Here is a 13,669-nt window from a genome sequence, read left to right on the forward strand (position 1 = left end):
AGGACTTAAGAAGGTGGCAGACATCTTTGGCATCTACCGGCCATATCCCTTTACCCGAGTGGGTTCGAGAAGGAACTCCCTTAAGAAGAGAAGAGATTGGATTTATACCCTGTCCTTCCCTACCCCAAAAAGTCTCAGAGCAACTTACAATCTCCTTTCCCTCCCTGCAACAGACACCCTGTGAGGTAGGTGGGGCTGAGAGAGCTCTGACGGAAACTGCTCTTGAGAGGAACAGCTCTGTGAGAACTTGTGATTGACCCAAGGCCACGCCAGCAGGTGCATGTGAAGGAGTGGGAATCAAACCCGAATCTCCCAGATAAGAGCCCGCACACTTAACCACTACATCAAACATGTCTGAGGAACATGTCTGTGAGAACTTGTGAATGACCCATGGTCACTCCAGCAAGTGCAAGTGGAGGAGTGGGGAATCAAACCCGGTTCTCCCAGATAAGAGTCCGCACACTTCACCTCTACGCCAAACTGACTCTCCCTTAAGAAGAGAAGGAACTCCCTTAAGAGAAGAGATTGGATTTATACCCTGTCCTTCTCTACCCCAAAAAGTCTCAAGAGCGGCTTACAATCTCCTTTCCCTCCCTGCAACAGGCACCCTGTGAGGTAGGTGGGGCTGAGAGAGCTCTGATGGAAACTGCTCTTGAGAGGAACAGCTCTGTGAGAACTTGTGACTGACCCAAGGCCATGCCAGCAGGTGCATGTGGAGGAGTGGGGAATCAAACCCAGTTCTCCAAGATAAGAGACCGAACACTTCACCACTACATCAAACATGTCTGAGGAACATGTCTGTGAGAACTTGTGACTGACTCAAGGTCACTCCAGCAACTGCAAGTGGAGGAGTGGGGAATCAAACCCGGTTCTTCCAGATAAGAGTGCGCACACTTCACCACTACGCCAAACTGGCGCTCAAGGATCGTCCTCGGCATCCTACATGGATAACTGGGGAAGAGAACCCACCCATCCGGCGTACGGATTGCTCCTTACCACATGGGTGAAGATCCCCTCCTTGTTCTGAATGTTGGTGACGGTTCCCGAAAACTCCAGGAGCGGCTTGGAGAGCTCCACTACCAGCGATGGGTGTCGTTTGCATAGAACGGGCAGCTGCGCGCCCATCACCCTGCCAGGGAAAGAAGACAGGAGTCTCCATTCCAGCTTAGGTCCGACAAAAGAAGCTTGGACTCTCATACCTTGACATGTAGTCTTCTAGGCGCTGCACATGGCTACCCTCTGAAACTACTTGCATGTCCTGGGACCTGCGCATTGCAGTGGAGAATATGGCCCCCGAAAGAGCACTGTCTGCCTCTCTCGCCACGTCATAATTGCGTTTCTGTGTAGGGTTCTCAATGGCCTCTGCGCAACTCACAGAAGACGACACTGGATTTATGTCCCGCCCTCCACTCTCTCAGAGCGGCTCACAATCTCCTTTACCTTCCTCCCCCCCACAACAAGCACCCTGTGAGGTGGGTGGGGCTGAGAGAGCTCTCCCAGAAGCTGCCCTTTCAAGGATAGCTCTGTGAGATCTACGGCTGACCCAAGGCCATTCCAGCAGCTGCAAGTGGAGGAGGAGGAAGAAGATGATATTGGATTTATACCCCACCCTCCACTCCAAATCTCAGAGTTCCAGAGTGGCTTACAATCCCCTTTATCTTCCTCCCTCAAATCAGATACCCTGTGAGGTGGGTGGGGCTGAGAGAGGTCTCCCAGAAGCTGCCCTTTCAAGGACAACCTCTGCCAGAGCTATGGCTGACCCAAGGCCATGCTAGCAGGTGCAAGTGGAGGAGTGGGGAATCAAACCTGGTTCTCCCAGATAACAGTCCGCGCACTTAACCACTACGCCAAACAGGAGACCCTGGGGAGCCCTTGGCACAACTCACAGAAGATGACAGCCCTTCGCTTCTGGAGAGGATTTTCACACCCTTCTTGTGCACAACCAGATTATTCATTGTGCATTGATCCAAAATTCATTTCCCCCCCACCCCCGCTGTATCACCATCTGCAAATCTTTGGACGAAAGGGAGCTACATTCATTGCCTCCTAAAAATTAAGAGGGGCCTTTTTTAAAAAGTTTGCACGTTAAGCTGAAATGCAATTCCAATTCTTCGTTTGCTACAGCAGCGGTCCCCAACCTTTTTGGCACCAGGAACCGGTTTTGTGGAAGACAATTTCTCCACGGACCGGGGTGGGGGGATGGTTTTGGCATGATACAATTGTGCACTATATTTCTGTTAGTTCGGCATAGTGGTTAAGTGTGCAGACTCTTATCTGGGAGAACCAGGTTTGATCCCCCACTCCTCCACTTGCAGCTGCTGGAATGACCTTGGGTCAGCCATCGCTCTTGAAAGGGCAGCTGCTGTAAGAGCTCTCTCAGCCCCACCCACCTCACAGGGTGTCTGTTGTGGGAGAGGAAGGGAAAGGAGATTGTGAGCCGCTCTGAGACTCTGAAATTCGGAGTGGAAGGCAGGATATAAATCCAATGTCTTATTATTATTATTACTACTACATTGTAATATATAATGAAATAATTATGCAACTCACGGCCCAGTTACTAACAGGCCACGGACCGGTACTGGTCCACGGCCCGGGGGGTGGGGACCCCTGTGCTACAGTATTGAACGGTCTTGTCACACTCTGCTGCACCCAAGAAACAGATTCCCAGGCGGGGCTCTGCAGATGGATAGGCAAGGCTAGGCAGGCAGGGGAGAGCTTGCGTCCCAGGAGATTCCCAGCACAACACTGGATGCTCCGTTAGTTATAATTCAACAACAGTTCTGCCACAACATCTACCAACGGTAGCTCTCCAGTTGTTTTTTGCCTACAACTCCCCATCAGCCCCAGCCAGACATTGGATTTATATCCTGCCTTCCACTCCGAATTTCAGAGTCTCAGAGCGGCTCACAATCTCCTTTCCCTTCCTCCCCGACAACACCCTGTGAGGTGGGTGGGGCTGAGAGAGCTCTTACAGCAGCTGCCCTTTCAAGGACAGCTCTGCAAGAGCTATGGCTGACCCAAGGTCATTCCAGCAGCTGCAAGTGGAGGAGTGGGGATCAAATCCGGTTCCCCCAGAACCGGCTGGGGAGTTGTAGGCAAAAAAGTCTGGAGAGCTACCGTTGGCCACCCCTGCTACATCACGCCTGGAGAGGAGGCGGCTGAGAGGTGATACGATCCCCATCTTCAAGTGCTTGAAGGGCTGTCATCTAGAGGATGGTGTGGAATTGTTTTCTGTGGCCCCGGAAGGTAGGACCAGAACCAGTGGGTTGAAATTAAATCAAAAGAGCTTCCGGCTCAACATTAGGAAGAACTTCCTGACTGTTAGAGCGGTTCCTCAGTGGAACAGGCTTCCTCGGGAGTGGTGGGCTCTCCTTCCTTGGGGGTTTTTAAACAGAGGCTAGATGGCCATCTGACAGCAATGAAGATCCTGTGAATTTAGGGGGAGGTATTTGTGAGTTTCCTGCATTCTGCAGGGGGTTAGACTAGATGACCCTGGAAGTCTCTTCCAACTCTATGATTCTATAATGAAGATCCTGTGAATTTACGGGGAGGTGTTTGTGAGTTTCCTGCACTGTGCAGGGGGTTGGACTAGATGACCCTGGAGGTCCCTTCCCACTCTGATTCTATGATCATGTTCTGTCCGGCACAGAGGGGAGAAGGCTTTAGAAGAAGAGTTGATTTTATTCTCCACTCTTCACTACATAAAGGAATCTCCGAGTGGCTTACGATTCCCTTCCCTTCCTCTCCCCACAACAGACACCCTGTGAGGTAGGTGGGGCTGAGAGAGCTCTGAGAGAGCGGGGACTGGCCCACGGTCACCCAGCTGGCTGCACGTGGAAGAGCGGCAGGGGATCAAACACAGCTCTCCCAGATTTGAGACCGCCGCTCTTAACCACCACACCAAACTGGCTCTCAAAGGTCGGCATCCTCCACTGCATCCTTCAGGGGCTTCCACGACTTTGCTGGTACTTTGCTCCCCAGCCCTTCCTTTGGAAAGCGCCTGTGCGTTAACACGCCCGGTCTCTTCCCATCTCAGACTCACTGGTGCATCTCGGCTTTGAAAGCGGGGATCTCGTAGAGCTGGCTGCTCCTTTCCAGCAATGCCAGGACCAGCTTGTTGGCGAGGGCTCCGTCCGCAAACTGAAGCAGGAGAGATTGAAAACGGGTTAAATGACAGGAAGCTAAGAGGAGGAATCGAGGGACAGTTCTCACAATGGAGGGAAATAAGCAGTGGAGTCCAAGAGGAATCAGTATTGGGCTGGTACTCTTTATACATAAATGATCTGGAATGAGGGGTGAGCAGAATAGCGGCCCAGTTGGCAGACTGAGGGGCTTTTTTGGTCGCAGGAGCTCCTTTGCATATTAGGCTCCACCCCCCTGGTGTAACCAATCCTCCAGGAGCTTATAGTAGGCTCCGTACTAAGAGCCCTGTAAGCTCTTGGAAGATTGGCTACATCAGGGGGGAGTGACCTGAAATGCAAAGGAGTTCCTGCTATTAAAAAAAAGCCCTGGGCCGATGACACGTAATTATTTAGGATGTTGAAAATTAAGGCTTGCTGTGAAGAGATCCAAGGGGACCTCTGCAAACTGTGCGAATGGGCGGCAGCGTGGCAAATGAAGTTTAGGGTTGGTAAGGACAAAAAAATCCCATCCTCAGGTCTGACCTTGCTGAGACTGAGAAGGGAAAAGATCTCGGGGTCGTAGCGGACAGCTCAATGAAAGTGTCGACCCAGTGTGCTGCAGTGGTGAAAAACATAAGAACATAAGAGAAGCCATGTTGGATCAGGCCAATGGCCCATCCAGTCCAACACTCTGTGTCACACAGTGGCCAATATATGTGTGTATACACACACACACACACACATATATATATATATACACATACACACACAGTGTGGCGAATAGCCACTGATGGACCTCTGCTCCATATTTTTATCCAATCTCCTCTTAAAGCTGACTATGCTTGTAGCTGCCACCACCTCCTGTGGCAGTGAATTCCACATGCTAATCACCCTTTGGGTGAAGGACTTCCTTTTATCCGTTTTAACCTGACTGCTCAGCAATTTCACTGAATGCCCACGAGTTCTTGTATTGTCAGAAAGGGAGAAAAAGACAAACTCTGTATCACAGGTCATTAGGAAAGGGGTTGAGAATAACATAACATAGCAGAAGCCGTGTTGAATCAGGCCAATGGCCCATCCAGTCCAACACTTTTGTGTCACACAGTGCCCCCCCCCCACAAAAAGAAAACCACCAGGTGCCATCAGGAGGTCCACCAGTGGGGCCAGGACACTAGAAGCCCTCCCACTGTGCCCCCCCAAGCACCCAGAATACAAAGCATCACTTGCCCCAGACAGAGAGTTCCAGCAATATGCTGTGGCTAATAGCCACTGATGGGTGACATGATAGAGGTTTACAAGATAATGCATGGAATGGAGAAAGTAGAGAAAGAAGTACTTTTCTCCCTTTCTCACAATACAAGAACTCGTGGGCATTCGATGAAATTGCTGAGCAGACAGGTTAAAACGGATAAAAGGAAGTACTTCTTCACCCAAAGGGTGATTAACATGTGGAATTCACTGCCACAGGAGGTGGTGGCGGCCACAAGTATAGCCACCTTCAAGAGGGGTTTAGATAAAAATATGGAGCAGAGGTCCATCAGTGGCTATTAGCCACAGTGTATGTGTGTATATAACATTTTTTGCCACTGTGTGACACAGAGTGTTGGACTTGATGGGCCGTTGGCCTGATCCAACATGGCTTCTCTTATGTTCTTATGTTCTTATGACCTCTACTCCATACACTTATCCAATCCCCTCTTGAAACTGTCGATGCTTGCAGCTGCCACCACATCCTGTAGCAGTGAATTCCATCTGTTAATCCCCCTATGGGTGAAGAAGGACTTCCTTTTATCCATAAAAACAGCCAATGTTGTAATGCCCCTTTACAGATCTATGGGGTGACCTCATTTGGAATCCTGTGTGCAGTTCTGGTCACCGTATCTTCAGAAGGACATTGCAGAGCTGGGGAAAGTAGAGGAGGGGGGAAAAAAAACATTATTTGGGGGTTGGAGCACCTTCCCTGTGAGGAAAGGCCGAAGAGGCTGGGACTTTTCCGTTTAGAAAAGAGGCGACTAAGGGAGGACTTGAATGAAGTTTATAGAATTATGCATGGGGTGGAGAGGGTTGACAAAGAGAACATTTTCTACTTTCCCCCAAAATATTAGGACTTGAGGACATCCAGTGAAGCTGATGGGCAGTAGGTTCAGGACAGGCAAAAGGAAATACTACTTTACACAGAGAGGGATGAAAATGTGGGATTTGCTGCCTGAGGATGTCGTGATGGCCACAGGCATAGACAGCTTTCAAAAGGAGATTAGATAGAATCATGGAGGATAAGATTCATCAATGGTTACAAGCCACCTCCACATTCAGAGGCAGCCAGCTTCTGAATCCCAAGGCCAAGAGGCAACATCGGGGGAAGGCCTAGGCCTCTGCGCCCTGTTGTTGGCCCTCCAAAGGAACTGGTTGGCCCCTTTGTGAGGCAGGATGCTGGACTATATGGATCACTGGTCTGATCCAGCAGGGTTCTTCTGATGTTCTTATGAAGGCCTCGGCCTCTCTGCCCTGTGGTTGGCTCTCCAAAGGAACTGGTTGGCCACTGCATGAGGCAGGATGCTGGACTAGATGGACTACTCGTCTGATCCAGCAGGGCTGTTCTTAGGTTCTTCTATTCTTAACAAAGAAGGCCTCAGCCTCTATGCCCTGTTTTTGTCCCTCCAGAGAAACTGGTTGGCCACTGTGTGAGACAGGATGCTGGACTAGATGGACCACTGGTCTAGCTCAGCAGGGCTCTTCTGATGTTCTTATGAAGGCCTCAGCCTCTATGCCGTCATTGGCCATCCATAGGAATTGGTTGGCTGCTGTGTGAGACAGGATGCTGGACTAGATGGGCTCTCACTGGTCTGATCCAGCAGGGCTCTTCTGATGTTCTTATGAAGGCCTCGGTCTCTGCCCTGTTGTTGGCCTTCCAGAGGAACTGGCTGGCCACTGTGTGAGAAGGATGCTGGACTAGATGGATCATTGGTCCGATCCAGCAGGGCTCCTGTTTTGTTTTTATGTGCTTATGAGAGGGAAACTGTCTTAGTCCTCTGGTTTAACAGGCCAATCAGAAAAGCCAGGGACGTCCCAACATCACAAGCTCTGCCCTCACCTTGCCAGAAATCCGAACACTATTACCACTCCCTTTTAGCTGAGTGCAAATGCCAGATCTGTGGTGCTTTAATCCATGGTTAGTTGATCACTTTAACCCTCAGTTTCTGCCCAGAGAGGAGCCATACCTCAGCCACCACCCCGAAGAAGAGCTGCAGCAAGACAGGGACGCTCTCGGCACACAACCCCACGCGGGGGGCACTGCCCATGGCAGCCAGCAGCTGGCGGAGGGGAGTCAACCTGGAGGTGGGATAGCAGCAAAAAGCCATCAGAATTGGGGACTTCTTGGCCGTGCCCAAAACTCCCTTCCCTTTGGTCAGACTGGGAGAGACTTTTGTTGTAAAACAAGCCTGGTCTACCAGTGCTAAGTTATAAGACTTCTGTGCCGTGTGGAGTGTCTCTTTGGAGATGGATGAAATCCACCAAAACCAGGGGGGGTTTTGAGCAGGAACGCAGTTCTGGCTGGCTTGGCATCGAGGGGTGTGTGGCTTAATATGTAAATGAGTTCTTGCTGGGCTCTTCCCACAAAAAGCCCTTTGAAACAATGGTGGTGTCAGGGGGTGTGGCCTAATATGCAAATAAGTTCCTGCTTGGCTCTTTAAAAAAAACCCATGTGAAACAATGGTGGTGTCAGGGGTGTGTGACCTAATATGGAAATAAGTCCCTGCTGGGCTCTTCCCACAAAAAAGCCCCGCATGAAACAATGGTGATATCAAGGGGTGTGGCCTAATATGCAAATGAGTTCCTGCTGGGCTCCTCCCACAAAAAGCCCCGTGTGAAGCAATGGTGCCATCAAGGGGTGTGGCCTAATATGCAAATGAGTTCCCGCTGGGCTATTCCCACAAAAAAGCCCCGCATGAAACAATGGTGATATCAAGGGGTGTGGCCTAATATGCAAATGAGTTCCTGCTGGGCTCTTCCCACAAAAAATGCTGCGTGAAACAATGGTGCCATCAGGGGGTGTGGCCTAACATGAAAATGGGCTTTTCCCACAAAAAGCCAAGTGAAACAATCATGCCATCAGGGGGAGTGACCTAATATGCAACTGAGTTCCTGCTGGGCTTAGATAGATTAGATAGATAGACTAGACAGATAGATTGGATAGATGAGATAGGATAGATGGGATAGATAGACAGACAAGATAGATTTAATCCAGAGGTACTCAATCCATGGCTCATGGAAAGCCACACTCACAATTCCTATCAACCAAAAGAGCCCCGTTGCTATGGCATGCCTCAAAGGCTATGAAAGCTGCAAGACACCCATCCTATCTAGCAAGACTTCAGCCTGTGCCAGTAGCATCGCTCCATCACCAGGCCCTGTGCTGAGGGAGCCCCAAAAGCAAAGCGCCCAATCCGCCTGCTTTGGCAACCTTTTTTTTTTTTTACCTGCCAGCGTCTCCTGGAGCAGACTCGGCCCGGAGGAGGTACTGGAAGAGGCCCCGGTACTGGGGGTGACGGAAGGCTTCCAGGCAGGTGGATGGCTTCAGCCCCGGGTCCAAAGCGGTTCGCTCGGACATCGGCATCTGGGCACACCTAGGAAAAGGTTGGGGACGTACGTGAGCTCTTGGATTGCTTGCCCTGTCCATAGGAACCCTGAGAAGACCTGGAGTGCACGTCGCCCTCCAATTCCTGCAAGTGTGCAAATGCAGTCCGGATCCCCACCACCGCTGCTTTGGGGAGGTGCCGTGGCTCAGTGACAGAGCATCCGTTTGGTATGCAGAAGGTCCCAGGTTCAATCCCTGGCATCTCCAATTCCAAAAGGACCCGGCAGTGGGTGATGTGAAAGACCCCGGAGAACCACTGCCAGTTGGAGTGGACAATATTGACCCTGATGAACCAAGGGTCTGATTTGGTGGTGGAAGAAGAATTGCAGATTTATACCCCTCCCTTCTCTCTGAATCAGAGACTCAGAGCGGCTTACAGTCTCCTATATCTTTCCCCCCCTCTCAGCCTCATTGGGTCATCTGAACACTATGTTCAGGTTCTCAAAACCTCCTCAGTTTCTCAAAACCTTCTTACGATTCCCAGGCCGAAGGAAGCTCGGCCGGCTACTACAAGAGACAGGGCTTTCTCGATAATGGCCCCTGCCTGGCGGAATGCCCTCCCCGAAAAGAGTTCTGCAGGGCCTGTAAGACCGATTTGTTTAGACTTGCCTTTAACAACTAAGGGGAGGCGGATGCTACTCCAGAATACTGACAGCCTGGCCGATACTAGTATACGGATCGATAGAGCGCTAAACAACGTCCAGGAATGACAGTGAATTTAGCACCAAATAACAACTAGTAATATCGACGCGCATCTTGGAGCCCCTGACATTTGTAAATGTTATATGTATTATGGTTTTTACTGTATTTGTTTTAAAGTTATGTGTTGCTTTTAACTGCTGTTAGCTGCCTGAGCCCGTCAGGGGAGGGTGGGATAAAAATACGATAAAATAAAATAAAGAAACCACGCCTTTGCCTTTCCACGGGAAATAAGAGGAAGGAGGGGAGAGCGCCGCTACCTCAACTGGCTAGATTTAATGCATTACCATCGGCCATCCTTTTCGGAAGATACCACAGAATCTCCCGCAATCTTAGACGATGCCCTTGTAGTCAAGGAGTCATCGAAACGGTCCCTCATGTTCTTTTGGACTGCCCTTTTTATAGCAGTCCACGTGCAAGATATCTAGATGCACTGCTTTCTGACCATCAAGACCTTTCTGACAATGCCAAGGTTCGTTTTCTACTCCACGGGAAACACAACTTTGTCACTCCTCACGTTGCTTGCTTTTTACAGGTTGCGATCCAAATCAGAGGGGCTTTTGCTCATGCACAGCCTACTGCTATTCTATGTCATTTAACTTTTGCCGTTTTTTTAAGGTTTTATTATATTCTATAGTGTCGCTGTTGGTTTTAAAGTATACTGTATTCTTGCATTAATGCCAATAAAGGTCTATGGTATGGTACCTCAACTGGATGTCCAAGGCGGCCGTTAAACACGGCAGGTCCAGCAACAGATGGAAGATCTCCACGGCATTATCTGCCCCGAGCAGGGCTGGTAGAAGGTCCATGAATTCAGCAATCAGGGCTGGGCTGTTCCATGCAAGGAACTGCAGTGGGGGAGAAACAAAACACATTTGCGACAGCTAGGAGAGCTCTCCCTTGATATCCCGAGCAGATTTCCCCCCCGGGATCAGAAAGGTTGATTGGTTGTCTGATGTCACTTTGTACTCTCCCTGTGGAGGTGAACTGCCCCACGATCGTGGAGCATTGCATAAGTCGACGGTTTGCGTCAGGGCTTTTTTTTGTAGCAGGAACTCCTTTGCCTATTAGACCACACACACCAAATCTAGCCAATCCTCCAAGAGCTTACAGTAGGCCCTGTACAGAAGCCCTGTAAGCTCTTGGAGGATTGGCTACATCAGAGGGGTGCGGCCTGATAGGCAAAGGAGTTCCTGCTACAAAAAAAGCCCGGGCTTACGTCTGTTTGGAGGGATCAGTGAAATATTCTGCACATCTCCAGCTGGAGGGGGCTCGGCTGGTTTAAAAGGCCTCAGGATTAAGAGTTGTGGGTGAGTGAAATGGATGTGCATTTAATTTAGCTATCTGTCGGCTTCCAGACTGGACCAGACCTAGGTTAATGGCTCCCAAACTGTGCCCGGGGGTTCCTCTTCAGTAGGAGCAGACGAGGCCCCCTGGGGGAAAATGGGTTGATGTGTCACTGCAAAGATTCTATGGCTTAGGTGCCGGTGTTTTAATTGTGGTGGAAGCATGGAGGGTTTTCTCAGAAGAAGAAGAAAGAGAAGAAAAGGAGCTGAGTTTCCAATCTCCTTCAAGAGGGGATTGGATAAACATCTGAAGCAGAGGTCCATCAGTGGCTATTAGCCACAGCATGTCGTTGGAACTCTCTGTCTGGGGCAGTGATGCTCTGTATTCTTGGTGCTTGGGGGGGCACAGTGGGAGGGCTTCTAGTGTCCTGGCCCCACTGGTGGACCTCCTGATGGCACTTGGGTTTTTTGGCCACTGTGTGACACAGAATGTTGGACTGGATGGGCCATTGGCCCGATCCAACATGGCTTCTCTTATGTTCTCCTCCCCTTCCTCTCCCCACAACTGACACCCTCTGAGGTAGGTGGAACTGAGACAGCTCCAAGAGAACAGCCCTTAGAGAACGGTGACTGACCCAAGCTCACCCAGAGAGAGCCAGTTTGGTGTAGTGGTTAAATGTGCGGACTCTTATCCGGGAGACCCGGGTTTGATTCCCCACTCCTCCACTTGCAGCTGCTGGAATGGCCTTGGGTCAGCCATAGCTCTCGTAGTTGTCCTTGAAAGGGCAGCTTCTGGGAGAGCTCTCTCAACCCCACCTACCTCACAGGGTGTCTGTTGTGGGAGAGGAAGGTAAAGGAGATTGTGAGCCGCTCTGAGTCTCTGATTCAGAGAGAAGGGCAGAATACAAATCTGCAGTCTTCTTCTTCTTCCCCACCCTGCACTCGGAATCTCAGAGCAACTGATCATCGCCTTCCTTTCCTCTCCCCACAACAGACACCCTGTGAGGTAAGTGGGGCTGAGAGAGCTCTGAGAGAACGGCTCTTGAGAGAACAGCTCTGAGTGAACTGCGGCTGACTCAAGGTCACCCAGCTGGCTGCATGTGGAGGAGGAGGAGGAGTGGGGAATCAAACCTGATTCTCCCCAATTAGAATCCATTGTTCTTAACCACTGCATCCCACCGGCTCTCTCAGAGATCAGAGACAGACCCGCGACAAAGCCCCGGGGGCAGCCTACCTTGAACAGGTTTGGGATGCTCTGGCGGAAGACGGAGAGATTCTCCTCAAAGAAAGAAACGTTGTGCCGGCAGAACTGGACAAACTCGAAAGCCAGCATCGGGCTATGGAAGAGCTGTGCTGGCACTTTGGTGAACAGGTGTTTGTATACTGCTTCCGAGTCGACAGCCGCCGTCTCACCTGGGGCAGGGGGGATACATCCAGGAATTGACTTCTGCCCCAAAAGGACTTTTGACTTCTGCTCCTCCCCATTGCCTGACTGGAGGCAAAAGGGCACTTTCCTGATCTAAACCAGTGGGGGAAAGTCAACAACTCTCGACTTCAGGGGTCCCCAACCTTTTTGCATTTGGAATTCCGACACAGCACAACGGGTGCAACCACAAAAATGGCTGCCTCACTGTATCTTCCGTCAAAAACTGAGGATCCTTGCTCTGACCTGGATAGACCAGGCAAGCCCAATCTCGTCAGATCTTGGGAGCGAAGCAGGGCTGACCCTGGCAAGTACTTGGATGAGAGATCTCCAAGGAATACCAGGGCCTGGACGCAAAGGCAGGCAATAGCAAGTCACCTCTAAGTACTTGGATGGGAAACCTCCAAGGAATACCAGGGCCGGGACGCAGAGTCAGGCACTAGGAAGCCACCTCTAAGTACTTGGATGGGAAACTTCCAAGGAATACCAAGGCCGGGACGCAGAGTCAGGCAATAGGAAGCCACCTCTAAGTACTTGGATGGGAAACCTCCAAGGAATACCAGGGCCGGGACGCAGAGTCAGGCAATAGCAAGCCACCTCTAAGTACTTGGATGGGAAACCTCCAAGGAATACCAGGGCCGGGACGCAGAGTCAGGCAATAGGAAGCCACCTCTAAGTACTTGGATGGGAAACCTCCAAGGAATACCAGGGCCGGGACGCAGAGTCAGGCAATAGCAAGCCACCTCTAAGTACTTGGATGGGAAACCTCCAAGGAATACCAGGGCCGGGATGCAGAGTCAGGCAATAGGAAGCCACCTCTAAGTACTTGGATGGGAAACCTCCAAGGAATACCAGGGCCGGGACGCAGAGTCAGGCAATAGGAAGCCACCTCTAAGTACTTGGATGGGAAACCTCCAAGGAATACCAGGGCCGGGACGCAGAGTCAGGCAATAGGAAGCCACCTCTAAGTACTTGGATGGGAAACCTCCAAGGAATACCAGGGCCGGGACGCAGAGTCAGGCAATAGCAAGCCACCTCTAAGTACTTGGATGGGAAACCTCCAAGGAATACCAGGGCCGGGATGCAGAGTCAGGCAATAGGAAGCCACCTCTAAGTACTTGGATGGGAAACCTCCAAGGAATACCAGGGCCGGGACGCAGAGTCAGGCAATAGGAAGCCACCTCTAAGTACTTGGATGGGAAACCTCCAAGGAATACCAGGGCCGGGACGCAGAGTCAGGCAATAGGAAGCCACCTCTAAGTACTTGGATGGGAAACCTCCAAGGAATACCAGGGCCGGGACGCAGAGTCAGGCAATAGGAAGCCACCTCTAAGTACTTGGATGGGAGACGTCCAAGGAATACCCGGGCTGGGACGCAAAGTCAGGCAATAGCAAGCCACCTCTCTAAAATGCCCAAGCCCCACTAAGGGATGTCAGAAGTCACCAAACCTCCAGGCACGCCAGCAAACACATATGCAAAAATACTAAAGGGGGGGGGGGGAGA

The 13,669-nt window shown here is 50.9% G+C and overlaps 1 protein-coding gene across 1 annotated transcript in view; it reads right to left on the minus strand.

Moving 5' to 3' along the window:
- AP5Z1 (adaptor related protein complex 5 subunit zeta 1) overlaps positions 1–13,669 on the minus strand; it is a 36,155-nt gene that overhangs the window by 3,997 nt on the left and 18,489 nt on the right. Inside the window, exons 10-15 of the mRNA XM_060260819.1 lie at positions 11,977–12,155; positions 10,162–10,304; positions 8,600–8,746; positions 7,340–7,451; positions 4,043–4,140; positions 997–1,129 (exon numbers count right to left, since the gene is read on the minus strand). Of these exons, the coding sequence (XP_060116802.1) occupies positions 997–1,129; positions 4,043–4,140; positions 7,340–7,451; positions 8,600–8,746; positions 10,162–10,304; positions 11,977–12,155 (812 nt within the window). The remainder of the gene's footprint in view (positions 1–996; positions 1,130–4,042; positions 4,141–7,339; positions 7,452–8,599; positions 8,747–10,161; positions 10,305–11,976; positions 12,156–13,669) is intronic.

Source organism: Heteronotia binoei, chromosome 20, assembly GCF_032191835.1.
Source record: "Heteronotia binoei isolate CCM8104 ecotype False Entrance Well chromosome 20, APGP_CSIRO_Hbin_v1, whole genome shotgun sequence".
In the NCBI taxonomy this organism is placed as follows: Eukaryota; Metazoa; Chordata; class Lepidosauria; order Squamata; family Gekkonidae; genus Heteronotia; species Heteronotia binoei.